Source organism: Ursus arctos, unplaced genomic scaffold (genome assembly GCF_023065955.2).
Source record: "Ursus arctos isolate Adak ecotype North America unplaced genomic scaffold, UrsArc2.0 scaffold_29, whole genome shotgun sequence".
In the NCBI taxonomy this organism is placed as follows: Eukaryota; Metazoa; Chordata; class Mammalia; order Carnivora; family Ursidae; genus Ursus; species Ursus arctos.
In genome coordinates this window covers 11,941,596-11,963,129 of record NW_026622974.1, presented here as the reverse complement: position 1 = coordinate 11,963,129, position 21,534 = coordinate 11,941,596, and the positions used below count along the sequence as shown (strand labels likewise).

The window sequence follows — 21,534 nt, the reverse complement described above, 5'->3', positions numbered from 1 at the left end:
ATTGATGTCATAGACAGCGTTGGCACAGATTTCTAAGCACATCATATGGGAGGAAGGATATAGGAGAAGGCTAGATCATGTCCAAATGTAGTAATTTTCTTTTTTGGTTCTAATCCTGAGGCTAATTTGATGACCTTGCACTTAAAGGCAAATTAAAATATCTTGAAAATGATACAAGATACTTTTGTGAATATCAACTTTAAATCAGTGGAATTCTGTATGTTCGTAGTTAAAATATCCCTGTGGATTCAGAACAAGAACTACTTACAGTTCGTAGACAGGAGGATTAGGAATGGTAGGAATAATGGGTAATGCTGTTTCTTAAACTCTTGATTAGCCCCAGTCATCCTCAACTTGGGCTCTATTTAATAGCAATACTCCCCAAATTACTACTTTCTTCTTTTCTCCTTCTTATATATATATATTTTTTACTCTTCATGTTTAGAGAAAAGAGAGAATGAGAAAATTGTATAGTCTGACATCCAAACTCTTTCACAACCTTTCACAGTATACCTCTTCAATTTTAATACACCTCCATAAATTCTCCATTCCAGCCCCCTCAATCTACCTCCCTTTTCATTGACTCTAATATTATTACCTCTTTCTCCCCTATCCTTTTTCCGCTATGGAGGCCTTAGTGATTATTCCTTTTCCTTAATTATTTGACTTATTCAAATCTTTTTTAACTTAGCTATTATGTCCATTATTACCTTTAAATAATACATATTATGCAACATGTACATTTATGTTATTAATAGCTGTTATTTAATATATGTATCTTTTCATATTTTACCCAGACTTCTTTGCATACTCAGTATCTAGCACATTTAAAAGTTCAATAAATGTTTCATAAGGTTACAGATGATAATAAGAATGATGGATTGCAAATAATCTTTGAGAGATTGTGGTTTATATATCACTTACCTTCTTTTATTTTATAGGTACATTTAGAGAAGAACAGAAATGCACATACCGAGTCCTGATACAAGGCTACATCTGCAAACAGACTGACCAAGTGATCTTAATTCTTGACAATGCTGATGCCACTTTTGCAATGAGGAAGTTATATCCAGTTGTATCTGTTACTCGTGGTTTTGTTGACACCTTTAGCAGTGTAAATGCCAATACTCCCTGTTCTACTTCAGGGTCTGTATCTACTTTCTATTCCATTTTACCCACCGGAGAAATCACCACGGTCTGCTTTGTGGATCAGCCTCCCCAAGTGTTACGTTTTTTTCTATTGGGGAACAAAAGTACCTCTAAGCTTCTCTTGGCTATATTCTACCATGAACTCCAGAGCCCCCATGTTTTCGTAGGGGAAAGTTTCATTCCACCCATTCTGGTTCAGTCGACTTCTTCACTGCTGCATGAATCTATTGGCTCTAACTATTTCAGCATCTTGGATAACCTCCTGTATGTTGTCCTACAAGGACAGGAGCCCATTGAAATACGCTCAGGGGTCTCCATTCATTTGGCCCTCACTGTGATGTTTTCAGTCCTAGAAAAAGGCTGGGAAATCATCATCCTCGAAAGACTAACTGACTTCTTGCAAGTTAGCCAAGACCAAATCAGATTTATTCATGAGATGCCTGGCAATGAAGAAACCTTAAAGGCCATTGCTGACAATAAAGCAAAGAGAAAGCGCAATTGCCCAATTGTGAATTGTGCCAGTCATTACAGAGTTGGTCAACGTAGACCTCTCATGATGGAAATGAGCTCATATAGGGTCCCACCACCACCCACTATGGAAACTATCTCAAAAGTGATAGTCATTGAAATTGGTGATCCTGCAACTATAAGGAGCACTGGACAGATTTCATATTTATCAAGTAATAAATTACAGAATTTGGCTCACCAGATTATCACTGCTCAACAGACTGGAGTACTAGAGAATGTTCTGAATATGACTATTGGGGCCTTACTGGTAACTCAGTCAAAGGGAGTCACTGACTATGGGTGAGTACTAATTATAATAACATCTAAACAAGGGCTGATTTCTTCGGTGCATATTGCAAATGTCAGTCAACTTCCACTGAATCACATAACCTGTTTGTTGCTTAAGATAAGAATAAAACCTTAGAGAGTCGCTTATAGACTTAAATTATTAATTTAAAAACTTTTTATTAAATCTATAGTCTTCATGACTATTCTATATTTTGGGTGGTTGAAGATGTTATATTTTGGTACCTTAAAGTGAAAAACATGTAGGAAGAAGTTTTTCCAAAGCAGTTTGTTTTCAGTTCATTTGTTCATTCTTTTATTCATGTAATAAATTTAAGTAGCAGGCTTTACTAAAGTGAAACAGCTATGATCTTTGCCTTAAGGGTCAGAAACACTACGTTTCACAATTCCAACAAGCTGCAAGCTAAAAGTTGAGTACTGTGGAGGATGATAATAATTCTTCCTACAGGGACTGGGGAAGGGACTTATGTTTAGGAAAATTTTGGAGGGATGACTAGGAATTTACTAGGGTAATGCGATGACTGATTGGGTTTTATTTAGCCTACGATTATAAAGCCCTGAAGAGGATGAAAAAACAGTAACATCAAAATAATATAAAAGAATATGAATGTTCTAAAATCTCATTGAATAATATATCTCAGAATCTAAGTAATTTTACTTATTTCAGGGATCCAGTATCAACTGAAAATGTGCATGGGTTTGATCTTATTTTCCAGTAGAGGTTACAATTTATAAGGAATGTATCCATGTTGCCCACCTTTAGCCCTCTATAACCAGCAGTGTTCATTTGTGAGATGGTTGGTTTTATATATGTTTCTTAAGCATTAGAACAAGTTCATCTTGTCTCTCAGTCTAGGCTATCATTTTTGGTTCTTTTGCATCTGCTAAAAATTGAAGCTTGGGGCTTACAGTCTGGACCTTATGAGAGAACCTTAGATGAACTTGGGCTGGTCAATTTATCCCTTGGCTAACACAATCCATAAAATTGAGAGTAATCTACCCTTGCCTTCCCTTATTGTGTACTTCTCATGCTTCTGCATTTACTAAGCTCAGAAAAACATTCAGGTAAATTTAATTCTGAAATGTCTATTGAACAGAAATCTGTTCAAGGATTCCAAAATATAAGCGTTTACAGTCAGAATAACATAGCACAAAGGATGTTACAGATCTTACTCAGTTCTGTGCCATAAACATAGTTGGCAACAGGGATACTCCTGCCACCTACAACTTGCTTTTTCATCTTATTTGTGGTAGTACTAATAAATAAACTATTGATATTTAATGGATATCAGTTACTTCCATGTATCATCTTCAATGGATATGGGATTTGCTATAAAATAAGAGTAAAAACAAAAAGAGACACCTTCACATTGTTAGGCATATTTAACTGATACATTGATTGCCTTCTTAAATGCAGAGCAATATATCCAAATGAAAGCTTACCTAGTGTTTTTGTATCCTATTTTACCTGAATTACAATGTAGATAGGTGTTCCTTTTCCCAACAGTACATTAATACGTATGGGAGATACGAGAAGAAAACTCAAGCAGTTTTTTTCCCCTAAATTCTTGTTGATTTGAAGGCCTTTAGGAATTGCTATCTTAGAATTAAAAAGTATTCGTAGTTCCATGATTGCTCAGAAACTATTAAATCTTGGATATTTTTACCGACCACCAAACTGTACCATGTTTTATCGTTATGCTATAATGCATGGTAACATAAGAATCGAGAACCTGAAAAAAAAACGATGCCAATGCACCTTCACTTGTATTTAAATATCTTTTTCCTTTAGCCCAATTTCATTTAAATCACACTGAGTTCTTATAAATATATTATATGTATGGCTGACTATAGAGAGAAAAAGGGCCCATCCATTGCTAAATTTTATTTAGATTTTACAGTACTGAGCTTTTCTAATAGGTCATCATTCCCAAATATTGATTTTTGTGTTATGTATAAAAAGAGACTCCGTGAATATTTAGCCTTTAAGTAGAAGGAAAGAAAAGTCAAAGAGTAGAACAATAGAGGTATAACAGAGGAAGCCCAGCAAGGAGAGCGGATCCAACACCAGGTTAGGTACACACATATCTGTGGGGGATGTCATTCCGTTATGAAGAGGCAAGACAGCTTTAGAGAAGAGATCACCTTTATGGCCCACCATCCATCATAGCCCTTGTGTTTTCACTTTTGACTCAGATATTTCTGATTTAATAAGAAGCTGCCGAACATGTATATTATAGCATCGATTTTTCTGTTGGGATGTGTTCTATTCCCCCATCTCTCTCTGTCCCTCTAGTATTTTAAGAGAGATTTCCATCATCAGGCAAAAAGCAATCTTCTGAAGATAAGGAAAAACTGCTGCTTAAGTATATCTGAATAAATCCCTGCAGAATGAGAAATGCCTTGTCCTAAGGGATTGAATGAAAATTAGCAAGGTTTCTCATGGTCCAAAGAATTGCACAATATGCTACACAACCCTGGAGCCTGGTGCAGGCCTCGGGCCAGCCTTGTTTCTTTCAGCTTTGATCAGTGTCAGTTGGGACTTCCATTGAACTCACTGGAGAGCCATTGACAAGCTAATGAACTGACCTTGACACAGCAGGATCAGCCCAGGGAGGAAGGCCTTTCAGTGAAAAACACCAAGGATGTTCCTGAGAGGTTCACTCGTGCTAATATAATGGGTTTGCATGCATTTCAACAAACTGAGGCCATATTGGGCAGTTACTTTTCAAGGGGAGTACTACCAGCTTTCAAAAAGCTAGTAACTTCTTTTTTAGGGGGTAAAAATGGAATTCTCTCTACTTTTTAATTAAATAATACACAGTGAATTGGCCTCTCCTGGTCTTTGACCTCTTCTAGAGACATCTGAATTTAAATTCTGTCTGCTAGGCAAAGTCAATTCCATGAACCTGTTTTCCATCTTCCAAAACTTCATTGACCTCTGTTGTCAATATTTCTCTCCTTCCCTGCCTTTTAGTTTACACCATTTACGCCAAATGTTTTACACCATTTTTATTCATTTTTATTCTTTTAAGTAATTTCAGTGGAGTAGGGGACACAGAAATAAACATAAGGTCAATCTGCCCTTTTTACATTGGGCATTCTCCACAGGAGTCTTATTTGTCTATTGTCTTTTATCTGGAATCCTGGCAGGAAACATTTAATATTGCTTACCTTTCTTTCAGTAAATACTTGATTTTTGCTCTCTTAAATTTTTTTCCTTCCTTTCTCCTCTTCTCTCTCCCTTTCCCCTGCTTCATTACAAACAATTTTCTTTTAAAGACCTTTAAATAAATTAAATATATCTGTATCTTTTATGGACGTTTAAATATTGAAATGCCAAAGCTATTTGTGCCTGGCAAAATTTCTTAAATGGCCTCCCAAAGATGTGCTGCCCTAATCCCAGGAATCTATGCATATGGTCAGATAGCACTTCATTAAATACAGTATGTCATGTGGCACGGTTGACCCAAAGAGAGAATAGCCAAGGTTATCAAGGTGGGCCCAAATAATAACATGAGCCCTTAAAAGAAGAGAGCTTTCTCCTGCTCTGGCAGAAGAGAAAGACAGAGAGATTCAAAGTGTGAGAAGGACTTGAAGTGTCACTGTTTTTAAGATGGAAGGGACCACATGGAAAAAAAAAAGCAGGTGGAATACATAGAGAATGGACCTTGGCTGACAGCCAGTGAGGAAACATGGACCTCCATTCTACAGCCACAAGGAAATAAATTCCACCAACAATCTGAATGAGTTTAGAAGTGGATTCTTCCTGAGAGGCTCCAGCAGTAAACCTAGCCAGGACTGTCTGGACTCTTAACCCACAACCCAAACATAATAAGTGTGTGGTAATTTGTTATGCAGCAATAAAAATCTAATATGCTATCTCAGATGAAGTTCTCTGTTAATGACATTGCCAGGATCCTCAGCTCGTGCATGAAAACGGTTCTAGTGAGGGTGAGCAAGACACTGTAGGAGTTTCTGTGTGTTCTTGAGCCCATCACCTTAGTATCTTTTTAAGTTCCCTTACTCTGTGTAAATAGCACCTTACAACCAGACTTGGACTAGAGAGGAGAACTAGCTGAGACCATTGGTGAGACTAGCAGTCCATTGACACTCAGTCTCCTCTAGCATCTTCTTTTGTATAACCTCTCCATACCCCCAGGCACCTGCTCTCTAGGAAACAGCTGTTGGGAGTATACAATAACAGAATCTTCTTTTTTTTTTTTTTTTAAGATTTTATTTATTTATTTGACAGAGATAGAGACAGCCAGCGAGAGAGAGAACAGAAGCAGGGGGAGTGGGAGAGGAAGAAGCAGGCTCATAGCAGAGGAGCCTGATGTGGGGCTCGATCCCATAACGCCGGGATCACGCCCTGAGCCGAAGGCAGACGCTTAACTGCTGTGCCACCCAGGCGCCCCAGAATAACAGAATCTTCTGATAACATGGGAGGACATTCTTCCCAAGACTGGCAGAATGTTTGTTCTGGAAGAGATTTCTGCCAGCTTGTTTTTTTCCTCCTTCGTGGCAAAACCACTGATCCGCCATTGAAGAATGTTTCTGTGCTACTTCTTCTTTTTGCTATAATACAAATTCACTGCTTTGTCAAGTTAGGTGAATGGCAAAATTGTCATAATGGTATTTCCTATATCTGGCTTTGTGGGAAAATGAGATGCTCTGCCTCGGCAAGCTTTCTATTTAATTAAAAATTGTTTCTTTTATCACTACATTTTAAAAAGCGTTCATCTCTTAAACTAAAACAAAACAAAACAAAATAAAAACATATTATCCAGCCTTATTAAATGGGAAATAATGTAGACCATTCACATTTTTTATTGATGATTCATGGTCATCATTAAAATTATCATTTATTTCACATCTGCAGTGATACCCTTAGGGACCATTGTTCTTACATTAAATGGCCCCAGACCACTAAATCCTTGATTCTACTTCTGCAGGTTATGTTTTTCTGCTATTTTCCTTGTAAACAGGATGTTAACTGTAATCCATTGCAACGGCTGACATATCTGCATCCAGCAGATCCCCACTCAACATTCGCAAGTAGTTCTAACTCCAAAATTGAACCACGCTACCTTAAAATCAAGTAATTAAGATCTCTGTGTATGGATAGTGAAGTTGTAGGTACATATAATAAGGACTCATAAAACCTTACATTTCAATGTCTTTTATTGCCCAAACATTAACTGAACAGCTATTATGTCCAAAAAATTATATGGCTCATATGAAAATCTAGAGATTTAAAAATTAATGGATAGGCAAAACAAACATTTGCACAACTATTTAAAAGAGTATGTTATATTAAATCTAATTCTATAATTACAAAGAAATTAATTCGATATGAACCTGCTTCACCATTAGTCTAGTTTTTCATAAAATTAACTTTAGTTATATTAACTTTAGTATATTTTTATCTTTATAATAATTATTAGGTCAACACTTCAACTTACTATTATATTCCCAAGAGTGCCTAAGCACAGTGTCACGATCATTAAATACTTGTTGCAAACAGTGAAATGTAACCTGTTTGGCTTCTCTGCTATTCTGATACTCCTGTGTAACCAATATCCTGTATTAAATCTCTTCGATCAAGTAAACCTTGGATCTTGTTTTCCTGGCCCCACTATGACTGCTACGGCTCCCTAATGCAAACAGGACATTTTGAATAGTTTGTGTGTGATCTTAAAGAATGTGTTCAAAGTTTCCATTATCCCAGATAAGACAGTCATGATACATTTATTACAAAATATTATTTTAAATGAGTTTCCATCCAAACACTTAGGTTTTAACCTTTGAGTTGACTTGTTGGAAGATGTGCCATGTCTATTCTCTCTCTTTATATGCTCCTGGCACACTGCAGCCTACACCTAGGGTGACTCAAGTCTCAATTCAAAATGAATAATTTCAAAGAACCACAGAGTTTAATAATAAGTATTGGAGAACAGCAGTAACCATACCAAATGAGGAGTATACCAGCACTTGAAGTTAGCCAGGCCAAAATAGGTAGTGGCTTTCCAGAGGCAGGTAAAGACCGAAGACCAGAGGAAGTACGTGGTAGTACTGTTTTGTCGTAGTGTTACTACGGTAACGTATACTGGGTACTTACAGTGTATCAGGTTTGGAAGTACTTCGTTGTAGTGCCGGAAGGAAACTGTCTGATCACAAGACATTTCTTCCCTCTTCTCTCCCTAGGAGTTGACAGCAGCTAAAGGCAACTGGCTAAGTCTAATAGGGAGCATAAGGGCTGGGAAATATAAACAAAATGGTATGTGTGTACTCTGAGAGATAGCCAGGAAAGTCATTCTTGCCTTACAAACTACATGGGGGGGAGCATTATGTTCCTGAGGGACAGAGGTCATGGTGTTTTATTTATCTTTGCACATCTCACAGTGCCTAGAACAATGTTTGTCCATAATGGAAGGGTTACCGTGTTCGTTAAACTGAGTTGACTAGAAAGCTTACTTTTTTCTTCCAGGAAATCTTGCAACCTTCTTTGGAATTCAAGCCCCCTCATGGCTCATGTAGATTCCGCCCTATCTAGCCTAGTCAAAACGGGAATGACTGAAAATGCAGGACACCTGAAACATTTAATCAAAACGTGGGGCACTTTTATAGGAACCTGACTTAGTAACTTTGAGGAGACGAAGGTTGAAAAGGGAACGAGGAAGTATCTCTAATGCCCCTACCTTCAGCCCACCCCCACAGGTCTTGCCCAGAGCCAGCCTTAGTGGGATTTATTTCTGTCTGCTAGGTTTGCCATGCGAATAGAAATAATCCTCTCCTCTACAGAGTAAGCGTTTCGGATCTGGCAGATTGAAAAGCAAGAGTTGGAGTGAATAGTGGTGATCTCCGAACTGGGAAATGACTGTATTCTCTTGATTTTTTTTCTTTTTAAGCTTGTACTTAAGCATTAAAAGGGAAAAGAAAATTCTTTCACATACCTGACTGGGTATTGGAAGCTGTTAAATAGTGGTTAAAACTGGGAGGATTGGAGGGAACTTTCCTCCCCCATTTTTTAAAGTTTGGCTGTAGGTCGTTCTGCCTGCAGGCTACAGTCACATTAGCAGTTAGAAATTGGATAACGACAGCACAATGACAAATCCAGGTTGCTTGCAATAAGTTGCTAATCCCTTTGCTTTAATATCGGAGCAGCGTATAATGATGTTTGGACATCACTCCAGTTTACTGACGACCCCACTGGGGCCAGCAATAGAACCTTACAACTGTCTAACAAGGCGTCAGGTGACTCCCGTCGTCACAGCAACGGACACTGGAATCTAATCTTCCCTCCATCCCTTCTAGCACCCAATAACGCCTAGATTATATAAGTGGCCCATCATTGCTTGGTAACTTGAATCAATTAACGTTAATTCGCACAATGCTATGATGTATTGTGATCACTTTCATTTCAGGGAAGGGGGAGAAATTGCTATAAGTCACCTAAAATGAGGTTGTCTGTGGTGCTGAGGTATTAATTGGGTGTCCATATTAAATGCAAAAGGAGCCCCATCGTGAAAGGAAAGTGGATGAGTGACTCTCTTGGCTGCTATTGACCTATCAGAAGAAGACAGTGCCCTTTTCCTTTGCTTTTATCTATTACAGTTTTCCCTATTGCGTGTCAAGTTGATGTATTATAAAAAATTCATTTGGTGACCTTTCACCCCCTTAGCAGATTAAACAATTTCACTTCGATGGCATCATTAACAGGACCCTGCATTTAATGATGATTTCTCTAAAAGGCCACGGAGATTCGATTTTAAGCTAACAGATTTATTGCACTATTATAACATATCGTAAAAAACTGTACCACCTACGGTCAGGTTTTAGGATAGAAACTGCTTAAGAGTTTATGTGGAGCTTAAAGTGGCATTACCTTGGGATATGCTGTAGCAGCAAGTCTCTGACCTCCAGTGAGATGCTGTTTACATTTAATAAGAGATGTTTGCTCACAATAAACTTTAAAGTGTGTCAGGGACGGGCCTTTCAGTGGGCTTTCAGGCGGCTGGCTCCCATCTCTTCATCTCTAGATGTCAAGGTACTTATGTCAGGATCTCCACTGGAGTCTTTTGGCTTCCTTAACCCCATTGCTAGCCTGCACCCCATCCCACATCAGGAAGCATTTCAGAAATGAGTTAGGGGAAAAATAGGATCTGGTAGCAATGTTAGAATTTTCCAATAACCTGGGCCCCATGGAAGGATAGAATTAATAGCATGGATTTTAAAAATCTGATTTAAATTGTTCCCCTTAAAAAAAAAAAAAAGAAGAAGGAGCCTTGCCCACTCAGGCTAAGCAAACTAATAAATGATGATTAGGCTGCTGTATGTTGAATTCCCAGTGAGTGATTCTAGCACAGAGGTCAGGGCCTTAGCCGACAGATGACCACAGGGGATTCTTAGGACCCCATATTCCCATCCTGTCTCCATTTCTCAGGTTTCTCGGGGAGGCGGGGGGAGAGAAACTGCTTCCTACAGAAACTTCATAGTTTGTGGTCCACTGCTTTGCTCTGCCACTCCTTCCTCTTTTTAGGACTAATTGTCATCTTTGACTGGTACACACCTTCCATGTTAAATAAATATTTTACCCTTTTCTCCTTAGATGAGAGGGGGAAAAAAACAGTTGGGGAATAAAGTAGTTGACTTACAAGCATTTAATTGAGTCAGGGTAGGCTACTTCTTTTTTCTCTTTTTCTTTTTTTTTTTTTTTTTTTAAATCCTAGCCTTGTTAGGACTGACCTAAGCTGTTTTGAGAATAAGTCAACAACGGATGCTCTATACTAGGGTCATACATGTGATATATGATGTCTCTCTATCTCCATGTAATTGCTAAAAATCTATTGCATGACTGCGATGTATAATATACGATAGGCTTAATAGGACAACAGATATCTCTCATGTTCTTTTAATAACATTTTTAAAAACACCTAAGCTATTGGAAAAAGATGTTTCAAGGTATCGTGAACTGCAGAACCATTTTGTTTTATTTTATATTTATTGTATTTTATTGCTAAGTCACATCAGCAATTAATGTGCTTGAAAGCGGTGAAAAACAGTATAGCTCATCGGTTAACTTCTCTAGACCTTGATCATACACTTGACCATTTGTGAGACCTTTGGCGAGTTACTTAAGCCCTTTGGGGTCTCAGTTTCTTCAAGTTTAACTACAAGTATCTACATCACAGTGTCATTTTCAAGACTCAATGGGTTTATATGTGGAAAGCTTAGAATAGCACCTGGTACACAGTAAGTGCTCAGCATATATTAATTTTAAGTTATTATTCTCCCTAAGGGCTTCATTCAATTAAAATAGATTAATCAATTAATTCCACAGTTACTGAGCCTATTTAGTGCAAGCACACTGTGGAGAATGTAAATACGGGAGTTGTCGTGAGGATTACATGAGCTATTCTATGTAAAACAGTGCTGTTGCCGGAGTTTGCTGTCAGGCATCTTTTCCAATTCCTTTCACATCATCTTGGTACCATGGAATCAGCCATCGTTGAAGTCTATACCGTAAAAATTGGAAAACATCACAAATCAGAGCCTTTTGGGGAGAGAGCTGGTTTACGAGCAGACTCGTGAACATATCTGCACCTTCTAAATATTTTAGTCTGACACAGCATTCTTGGGGGTGATATTAATGAATGGTGATAAAAATCGATGTTCATAATTTGTGCTTTTTCCCACCCCTCCCACACACCCAGTCCATCCTTTAACAATGCTAAGCAAACAAAAAATAAGCAATTATTCTTTGGTTATAAGGTCATATTTTCTATATACTGCATTACAAAGTTTCTAGAAACAACGCAAATGCAAATATTTTCACTGGTAATAATGCATTTTAGAAATCGTTCCTGCCATCACATCTGTAACCTTATGGATGTATTCTATGTTTGTCAACATGTGCCAGAAATACAAGCAGTTTTAAAACTGGGAACTTGGTATATATTCGGCCCTATGCTCTCTCGGTCCTGGTCCAGCCTTCAGATGGAGAAGTGGGAAAAGAACTTACAGTACAACCACAGCTCGTTTTTCTGGATAAGCAGGTAACTGGTTCACGGGGAATAGTCTCTCTTTAGAGCTGGGAGGGTGTCGTATCCGGCACATGTCACACGTTCACCCGGTGGCCCCTGTGTGCTGTCGGCTGCCCTGAGAACCTCTACAGACCTTGTCGTCTGCCTTCCATCTCACAGCTGGCTTCCTTCCACTATCTGTGAGTGCACAGAATTTGATCAAGAGTAAAAATAAAATCCTGATGCTTTTCCTCCCTAAGCAAATCCTTGAGGCAGGTCTGTCATATCTTCTGGAAATCTAGCCTTTCCAAAGAAGTCATTTCATATGCTAATGAAAGAATGTCTGCAATCACATCTGCATTACAGTTTTATGTTATTGTAAATGATTTCTCTTATATGTGGTTAAGTAAATCATCAACAAAGGCGTCTGTGCTTAATTCTGATTTTAGTGTCCATGCCCTCTGATTCTATTTTCTCTCTTCTATATTTACTTGAGTCATGGGGGGAAGGAAGGGAAATATGGTTGTTAAATCTGCTTTCTACTCTTTACTGTAAAAATTCACCCCTGACTTGTTTGCACGGGGAGGAAGCCTGTGAGATTGAGGTCCACACTTGGAAACCTGTCCTTTTTGAAGTAATCTGGCACCCACTCAGCTGAGTCCAGCTTTCTCTCAATCGTGCCTTCCTTGTTAATCTTCATCATGTAATTCCACTCTTCTCCTCTGTAAATTTAGCTTGCCTTTCTCCTCTTCACTGACCTGCACCAACTTCTCCTGCAATAATCTCCATTCTCTTTTCTTGATAAGCTAATTTTGATATATTCTTAACATAAGAAAGAAAATATTCATCACGGTCCTTCCTTCGCCTGTCTCTACTGAGTTGTGTTTCATAAAAGATTCTGTCTGAAAACTTTTCTGGTTTAGAAAACTTCACAAAATTCTCTTCTCAATCCAACTCACCCCTCTTTTTTTTTCTATTTCCAGAATCAGAGAGTAGAGTCCTTGGGGCCCCCCTCAGAGCCCTGGGCCATTTCTGTTTCCCTGGAAGGGACATCGGATTCAGCGCTGAAAGGTCGGTACCTGTGACATTCTGACACCCGTTACTACTACATCTATAAGAAAATGTTTGCAGCCATTAGAATTCATAGTAAGGAATTCTGGGGCATTTGGGTGGCTTAGTTGATTAAGCATCTGCCTTCAGCTCAGGTCATGGTCCCAGGGTCCTGGGATTGAGCCCCACATTGGGCTCCCTTGCTCAGTAAGGAGCCCACTTCTCCTTCTCCCTCTGCCTGCTGCTCCCCCTACTTGTGCTCTCTCTCTGTCAAATAAATAATTAAAATCCTAAAAAAAAAAAAAAAAAAAAAAAGCATAGCAAGGTCAATAATACTAAGTATCTTGGGTAACCTGGAAGAAATCTCCTTTATCCCCAGTCTACAATGCCACATCTGTAAAAAGGAAGATTAGACCGCCAGTGAATACTTAAGGAGCCACCTCCTCTTCTCCCCTTGCATAATGAAGGGGCATTTTTGTCATAATCACATCCTCACTATGACGTAAGAGAAAGGACATGTCCCCCAAGACAAATTATTCTGGTACTGTATCATGGACCGGCCCAGGGAGCCAGGGAGCAAGTCACTGGTGTGATATGGTTTTTATTTTTATTTTTATTTTTTTAAGATTTATTTATTTGAGAGAGACAGAGAGAGAGCACAAGTGCAGGGGAGGGGAGGGGCAGAGGGAGAGAAACAGAGAGAATCCAAGCCGACTCCTGGCTGAGTGCAGAGCCCACATGAGGCTCAATCTTAGGACCCTGAGATCATGAGCAGAGCCAAAAACAAGAGTCAGATGATTAACCAACTGAGCCACCCAGGCGCCCCTATGATGTGGTTTCTATGGGGAAATAGAAGCACTCTCAGTGTTATGAAGAAAAAATGCAATGGCAAACGCAAAGCACCTGGTCCAGAGAAGGCCCTCAGGGTTGACGTTCCCCTCTCCACCTTTCCTTGTCCTCTGTTGCCTTCCTGTTCAGTCCTAGTACCACTGCTGGCTTGATTTACTTTCCCTGAAGCTTGTTCATATAAAAGTTAAAAAAACACCGTTCTATTCTTTGCTTCTGTGGGTTTGACTGTTTTAGATACTGCATATAGGTGGAGTCATGTAGTATTTGTCCTTCTGTGACTGGCTTATTTCACCTAGCATCATGTCCGTAAGCCACCTATGTTGTTGCCTATTTCCGAATATTCTTCGTTTAGGACTGAATAGTTTGCCGCTGTATGCATGTATTGTATTTTTTAAATCCATTCATCTTTTGATGAACATTTAGATTGTTTCCATATCCTCACTAGTATGAAAACACTGCGATGAACATGGGGCTTTGGATACCTCTTTGAGATCTTGATTTCAGTCCTTTTGGATAAATACTCAGAAGTGGGCTTGCTGGATCATATGGTAATCCTGTTTCTGTTTTTGTGAGGAACCTCCATACTGTTTTTCATAGTGGCTGCGCCATTTTGCATTTCAATCAACAACGTATAAGAGTTCCAGTTTCTGGGGTGCCTGGGTGGCACAGCGGTTGAACGTCTGCCTTCGGCTCAGGGCGTGATCCCGGCGTTCTGGGATCGAGCCCCACATCAGGCTCCTCCGCTATGAGCCTGCTTCTTCCTCTCCCACTCCCCCTGCTTGTGTTCCCTCTCTCGCTGGCTGTCTCTATCTCTGTCAAATAAATAAAATCTTTTAAAAAAAAAAAAAAGAGTTCCAGTTTCTCCACATCTTCACCAGCTCGTTCGTTCGTTCGTTCTTTCTTTCTTTCTTTTCTTCCTTCCTCCCCTCTTTCCTTCTTTCCTTTCTTTCTTTCTTTCTTTCTTTCTTTCTTTCTTTCTTTTCTTCCTTCCTCCCCTCTTTCCTTCTTTCCTTCCTTCCTTCCTTTCTTTCTTTCTTTCTTTCTTTCTTTCTTTTCTTCCTTCCTCCCCTCTTTCCTTCTTTCCTTCCTTCCTTTCTTTCTTTCTTTCTTTCTTTCTTTCTTTCTTTCTTTCTTTCTTTCTTTTCTTCCTTCCTCCCCTCTTTCCTTCTTTCCTTCCTTCCTTCCTTCCTTCCTTCCTTCCTTCCTTCCTTCCTTCCTTTTTTTATAGTAGCCATCCTAATAGGTGTGAGGTTGTATGTCATTGTAGCTTTGGTTTGCATTTCCCTGATTATTAGTGATGTTGAGTATCTTTTTATATACTACAGTTGTTGGCCATTTGCTGGTCTTCTTGAGAGAAATGTCTATTTGAGTCTTTAGCCTATTTTTTAAAATCGGGTTATCAGGGGCATTTTGTTTGTTTGTTTTTGGTTTTGTTTTGTTTTGTTTTTTTGCTATTGATATATTGGAATTTCTTACGTAATTTAGAAATTAACACCTTATGAGATACATAGCTTGCAAACATTTTCTCCCATTCTGTAAGTTGCCTTTTCAAACTCTGTCGAGTGTTTGCTTCACTGCACAGAAGCTTTTTAGTTTAATGTAATCCTACTTCTCTGACTTTGCTTAACATGTCCATACTACCCAAAGCAATCTACGGATTCAGTGTAATCTCTATCAAAATCCCAATAACATTTCTTACAGATATAGAGAAAACAATTCTAAAATTTATATGCAACCACAAAAGATCCTGAATAGCCAAAGCACTCTTGAAAAAGAAAAACAAAACTGAAAGCGTCACACTTTGTGGTTTCAAAGTATATTACAAACCCATAAAAATTAAAACAGTGTGGTACTGACCTGAAGATAAATGTATAGACCAACTGAACAGAATGGAGAGCCTGGAAATAAACCCACATACATATGGCCAACTGATATTCAACAAGGGAGCCAAGAATACACAATGGGGAAAAGGATAAACTCTTCAACAAGTAGTGTTGGGGAACTGGATATCCACATGAAAAAGAGTAAAATTGGAGCATTATTTTACACCATACAGAAAAAGTAACTCAAAACGGACCAAAATCTAAAACATAAGACCTGAAAGTATAAAACCCCTAGAAGAAAAGAAAGCTTCTTAACATTGGTCTTGGCAATGATTTCATAGATATGACATCAAACACACAGGCAACAATTAGCAGCCAAGTAAAAGGTGTACTGATAACTCTTTTAAAAAATCAGCTTATCAGATTTCTTATGTACCTCATGAATTGGTTAGGACATTTCTGTTGGTTTTGGGTTGTCTGCAATGTTTTTTTTTTCCCCTAACTTGTAAATGACTCATCCATCAGTTCAAAATATCGGCCTATCTATCAAATAGCGGGTTTCTAGGACTAAGCCATGACTTTACCGTTATTTCTTGCTCTACCCTGGCTATGAGCCTAAGCTCCTTCACATGGATTCTGTAAAATATATGAAATGCCAAAATGTTTAGGAATAAGTCCATTGTAGAAATACTAAATCGTGCTATTCCTGGTAGTTGCATTTATTTTTTGGCCTAAACTATTACTATCATCTGGTATATAACACCTGTCTCTCCTCAGGATATTGTCCTTTCGTTCTTTGTTACATGTCTTAAAAAAAAAAAAAAAAAAAGGAAAGATATGAAATTCTTTTTTTTTTTTTTTTGAGATTTTATTTATTTATTTGACAGAGAGAGAGAGAAGGAGCACAAGCAGGGGGAGTGGCAGATTGAGGGAGAGGGAGAAGCAGGCTCTCTGAGGAGCAGAGAGCCTGATGTGGGGCTCGATCCCAGAACCCTGGGATCATGACCTGAACCAAAGGCAGATGCTTAACTGACTGAGTCATCCAGGTTCCCCAAAATATAAAATTCTTACGATAAAGTTTCCAAGTTAGTGAATCATCACTCAACATAGTTTTTAATGAATTAATCACAGAATTTTTTTTATATCCCTGTTTTATTTAGCGTATACATTTTGCTTTCCTGTAAAGCTACCCCTTGTCAATTCCAGAAAACAGAATTGGTCCTTCTGAAATTGTTCTTGAGCAGGCAATTGACATTTCATGATTAAATATTTCATAGCTTCAAAACCCTTACTGTTTCAGGCTTGTCTCATTCTCTTCCTTTCTTATTAGAGCTATAAATTTCCCTACTATCTCTTTTTGAGTTGCCTTTCAACTATTTTGGCCCATAAATTCCCTACCCTGTCTCCTTTCTTATCAAGAAACTAAATCTTTTCAGCCTGGGCACAAAAATGACTTCCCTAAACTTTCATAGTCTTGTTACTCTCCTGAGCACCCACCCTGTATACTTTCTGTTTATACAAGCCAATTTTAGAGGCCCGGGTAATGCTGCTTATTCTCTGAGACTCACCTCATAGACTCAATGTCTTCCATTCTTGCACTCACAAAAATGTATAGTTTACTCACTTTGGTGAAAGTAACACCCAAATTGCTGCCTCATATTTTTGCTCTTCTTGGTCATTTCTTTACCCAAATGGTTAAGCCTGAAACTCCTTAGGTTTAAAATCCCAAGGAAAGAGGGCAGCCCAAAATGATGGGGATGTGCAAGATTGCAGAAACAAGCCACATCATTAAGAAAGTAAGATAATTAAGCAAAGCTACCCAAGGTTGGCCAGTGAAAATTAAACATTCAAGACTGTATTATGAAGTAGTTTAAACTGTCTGTTTTGATGATGTCATTCTGTCCATTCTTCAAAGCCATTTGGTTGTTGCTGGCATTTTTGTAGGAGATTCATAAGATAGAACAGTAATCCGCTTACCTTCTGATCTTAAGACAACAGTGTCAAAAATATCAATTTTTGGCTTTTTTAATGTTTTAGTAATGTGTACATCAACTACTCTCACCTGGATACTGAAGCTTACCTACCCCTATCCTCTATTCCATATTATACCCCTATTCCATATCTTATCCATACTCCAAACCTTACACACACTCCATAACTACCTTTGTCCTTTCCGGCTGCTATAACAGAACACCATAGACAGAGTGGCTTAGAAACGAGAAATTTCTTTCTCTCAGTTCTGTGAGAATGGGAAGTCCAAGATCAAGGTGCTGGCAAATTTGGCGTCTAGTGAAGGCAAGCTTCCTGATTATTCATAGATGGCCATTTTCTCACTGTGTCATCACAAAAGGGGGCAAAAGGGGCAAGAGAGCGTTCTGGAGTTTCTTTTAGAAGGATACTCATAACTAATCACTCCATAAAGGCCCCACTTCCAAATCCCAGCACATTGGAGATTAAATTTCCTCATTTGGATTTTGAAGGGACACAAACATTCACTCCATGGCAATACCTTTACCCATACTCTGTAACTTACCCATATCTAGGACATTATTCATACTCCATGTCTTACCCACACTTCATATCCTTAGTCATTCTCCATGCCTTGTCCATATTCCTTTTTAAAAAACTGTGGTAAAATACATACAACATAAACTTGCTGTCATAGCCCTTTTTACACGTACAGTTCAGTTACCTATATGCCTCACCTTACTCATACTTCATACCCTTACCCATATTTTGTACCTTACTCATACTCCATACCTTACTCATACTTCATAACTCACCCTTCTTCATACGTTACCCATACCCACCACTTTACCCACACTCTCTGTTTTACCCATCCTCCATACCTTCTTCCGGACCATACCTTACTCAGACTCTATGCTTTACTTTGCCCCAGTCCTGACACCCTCCCCCAATCCTTCATTATTTTTCCTTCAGTTATTCCAAATATACCATCACCGACTAGCGTAGAATCATATTGTGACCACGCAAAATGAATGAAACTGTTTGCTGTTTCAAATAAAACATGTTTCAAATTAACCATGTCACTCTCAGCCAGCTGACTCATCTGGATTAGTATGGTCACCACTGTCTTCCTTGGAAGATTCACTGAGGAAGTATGAGGAATGGGCTGAAGTTGTTTCTATGCACACATTTTGGTGTGTGTCATGAAGCAGGGAAAAAAATCTTGCGGAGTTTTATGTTTTTAGAATGCCCGCATCACCAAAACACCGTTTTTCATATGCATGAAAGTATCACTTGAAGCCATCATGAACTACTTCTCTTTAACTACAGGAAGAGTAGAACCAAAACCATTTGGGATGGATGACCTAGCTTATTCTAAGTACTTCCTGGAGAAAAACAGTAACAACCAAACCATATCTGTATGTCTCGTCTAAACCTTCTATTCTTGTCTCAGTAGATCCCCCTCAGTAAAAAAGGAGGTTATAATCAATTAACAAAAAAAGTGAATTTATATACTGGAAGATAATTATTTAAGGCTCCTATAGACCTTTTCCTATTTAATTATAGATCCTAGTTGTAGGAAAAAAATACGTTCTTGATATTAAAAAAATAGTCTCAACATTAATGATATGCCAGTTTGCTAATATAGCTAGGGGTGAGAGGGAGAGTTGTGGGGGAGAATTGGGGCGGAAAGGTGTTTTGGAAACCACATGCCCCACAGAAATACATTCAGCTAGCACTCTCTGCTAAGTCTTGTCGTCAGTTTCAGTCTTGCTTCAAGCCCAGCACCCCATCTCATCCCAAGTGCCCCCAGCCAGTACATTACTTATACCAACCAGCTTGATCAGGGAGCCTATCGATGGCATTTGTATATTTTACAATTACCATTCCAGAGATATGATGAACCCTGGAGTAAGGTACTGTACTTGGCAGCAACTGCCTCAGCTTTTGGGCACATATGCTTCAAATCTGAGAATATCATAGATATATATGGGAATCTTTGTAGAGATCTCTGAGGCAAGCTGGTATTTAACACAAAAGCAAACACATTTGGAGCTAAAACACTTTCCATTAGGCAGTTTGGCGGCTGTTCTACGAGCCAGACTCACTGTGCTCGATGGACACATTTCGATTAAATGCTGCTTTGTATTCCTCCAAAGATGGGAACAATAAGGACGTTTGTCAAAGGAAAAACTGCAGCAAACGATTTCATGTTGAACATCTGTACTCTGCAGTTCATTGTTTGCAAGAGTTTATTGACCATAATTTTGATGCATATAGGTTTTAAAGAGTATAAACTGCATTTATCTTGGGTGCCTATCATTTATTTGAGTCTTGGCTTATTTATTTCCATTTTTTCTGGGCATTTTATTTATTTTGGGATGCTGAAGAGATGAAGGAAAAGATGTTTTTGAAAAAGAAGTTTTAGTTAGCTCTGCGAAATTGATGAGGAAAGACAATGTTTCCACAAAAAGGATTAAGCAATTGAATTGAAAAATGTAACACTAAGCATATTATATCTTTATGATACCTTTCAGCCTTAAAGATCTCAAACCAATTTATAAACTTTAAGACCACTCTCCCAAATCATTGTCCATCATATCAATCATCGTGACATTTCCAGAGTGAACTGTAGCAGCTGTTAATTAGCAAAGTAATGTGAGGGTAGTGGAGTCAGAAGACGAATTAATGGCATTGTGAATGGGATCCTGAGTTAAGTTGCCTTCTTTCACTTTAAAAACGGATGGCCTATTGTAAGAAGATGTAAACTTTCTTTTTTTGCATTTTATTCGTGTATTTATTTATTAAACCATAGCCTAGGCAACCCAAGTTGCTAAATCAGGGTAGCCTTTATCAGTCATGATTTGATGTATCGCTGTGGTCCTGCTCTATTGGCCTAACTCTGCCACCACATAAACTACAGATCCCTGGGGTAAAAGAGAGGCAGAGCCTAGAAACTGGCCACCTATAAGATAATAGACTTTCTTTCTTGACATGCATTTAATAATGAAATAGTTAATGTATAGTAGTGGTTAAGAATGCCAACTTGGAAATCGGACAGCTGTGGGGCTGTAACCCCTACACTGAGTAATCTCACCTTTCATAAGCTTATCTATTGCCTGTTGTGTAGTTTACTTAAAATGATGTATATAAAACACAGTGTCCGGCATAACAAACTTTCAATTACTATTATTATTATTATTCTTTCTTGGATTATTTGGTTCCAAGATTTATCTAAGAAAAGCCTGATGGATTTGGTAATCTGTTTCATTACATCTTGTTTTCCCGTTAGTGCCCAATTGCCTCTTTACAGAGAAGACTTGAAGAAACTGCTCTTAGTAGGTAACTAACGTTTACGTTTGTTTCCGTGTTTGTTTGTAGGGTGTACTCAGGCAGAAAGTCAAGATGGTTACGTGAGCTTCTCCAACTTGGCAGTTTCGATCTCTGGGTCAAATTGGCACTTTCTTTTTACTGTCACTTCCCCTCCAGGTAATATCAGCAGAGTGTGCTTTTACTGTTTCTTAAAAAAAAAAAAAAAGCCTCTTCTTTATAATGGGAATAGCTCCTATCATGAATAAGAAGTCATCATAGTTTAGAGGAAAAAAATCACTTGGTTATATCATTAAGGTATGAGAAGCAAGAACACGTGTGGTAATTAAGCCTCCAGAGAATTCTGGTAAGCGAGAATCCAAATGTACATTTTCTTCCAGTTGGTAAAATTTACTTTGAATGCTGTTTTTTATTATTATTTATTCTTTTTCTGACATGTGGTGGCATTTGGTTGTATATTAATTAGAACGTTTTAATTGATAAGAAAGAGAGTCATGGAAAAAAAGAAAGAGAGTCATGGGATATTA

At 38.4% G+C, this 21,534-nt stretch overlaps 1 protein-coding gene across 7 annotated transcripts in view; it reads left to right on the top strand.

Annotated features, from left to right (window-relative positions):
- PKHD1 (PKHD1 ciliary IPT domain containing fibrocystin/polyductin) overlaps positions 1-21,534 on the top strand; it is a 445,064-nt gene that overhangs the window by 397,398 nt on the left and 26,132 nt on the right. For 6 of the 7 annotated variants that reach the window (XM_048219586.2, XM_048219585.2, XM_044387168.3 and 3 more), the window contains 4 exons: positions 942-1,956; positions 11,885-12,020; positions 12,971-13,058; positions 21,059-21,166. In XM_048219586.2, the coding sequence (XP_048075543.1) occupies positions 942-1,956; positions 11,885-12,020; positions 12,971-13,058; positions 21,059-21,166 (1,347 nt within the window). Of the gene's footprint in view, positions 1-941; positions 1,957-11,884; positions 12,021-12,970; positions 13,059-21,058; positions 21,167-21,534 lie in introns of those variants that run through there. The other variant, XR_008956175.1, reaches the window with a different exon arrangement.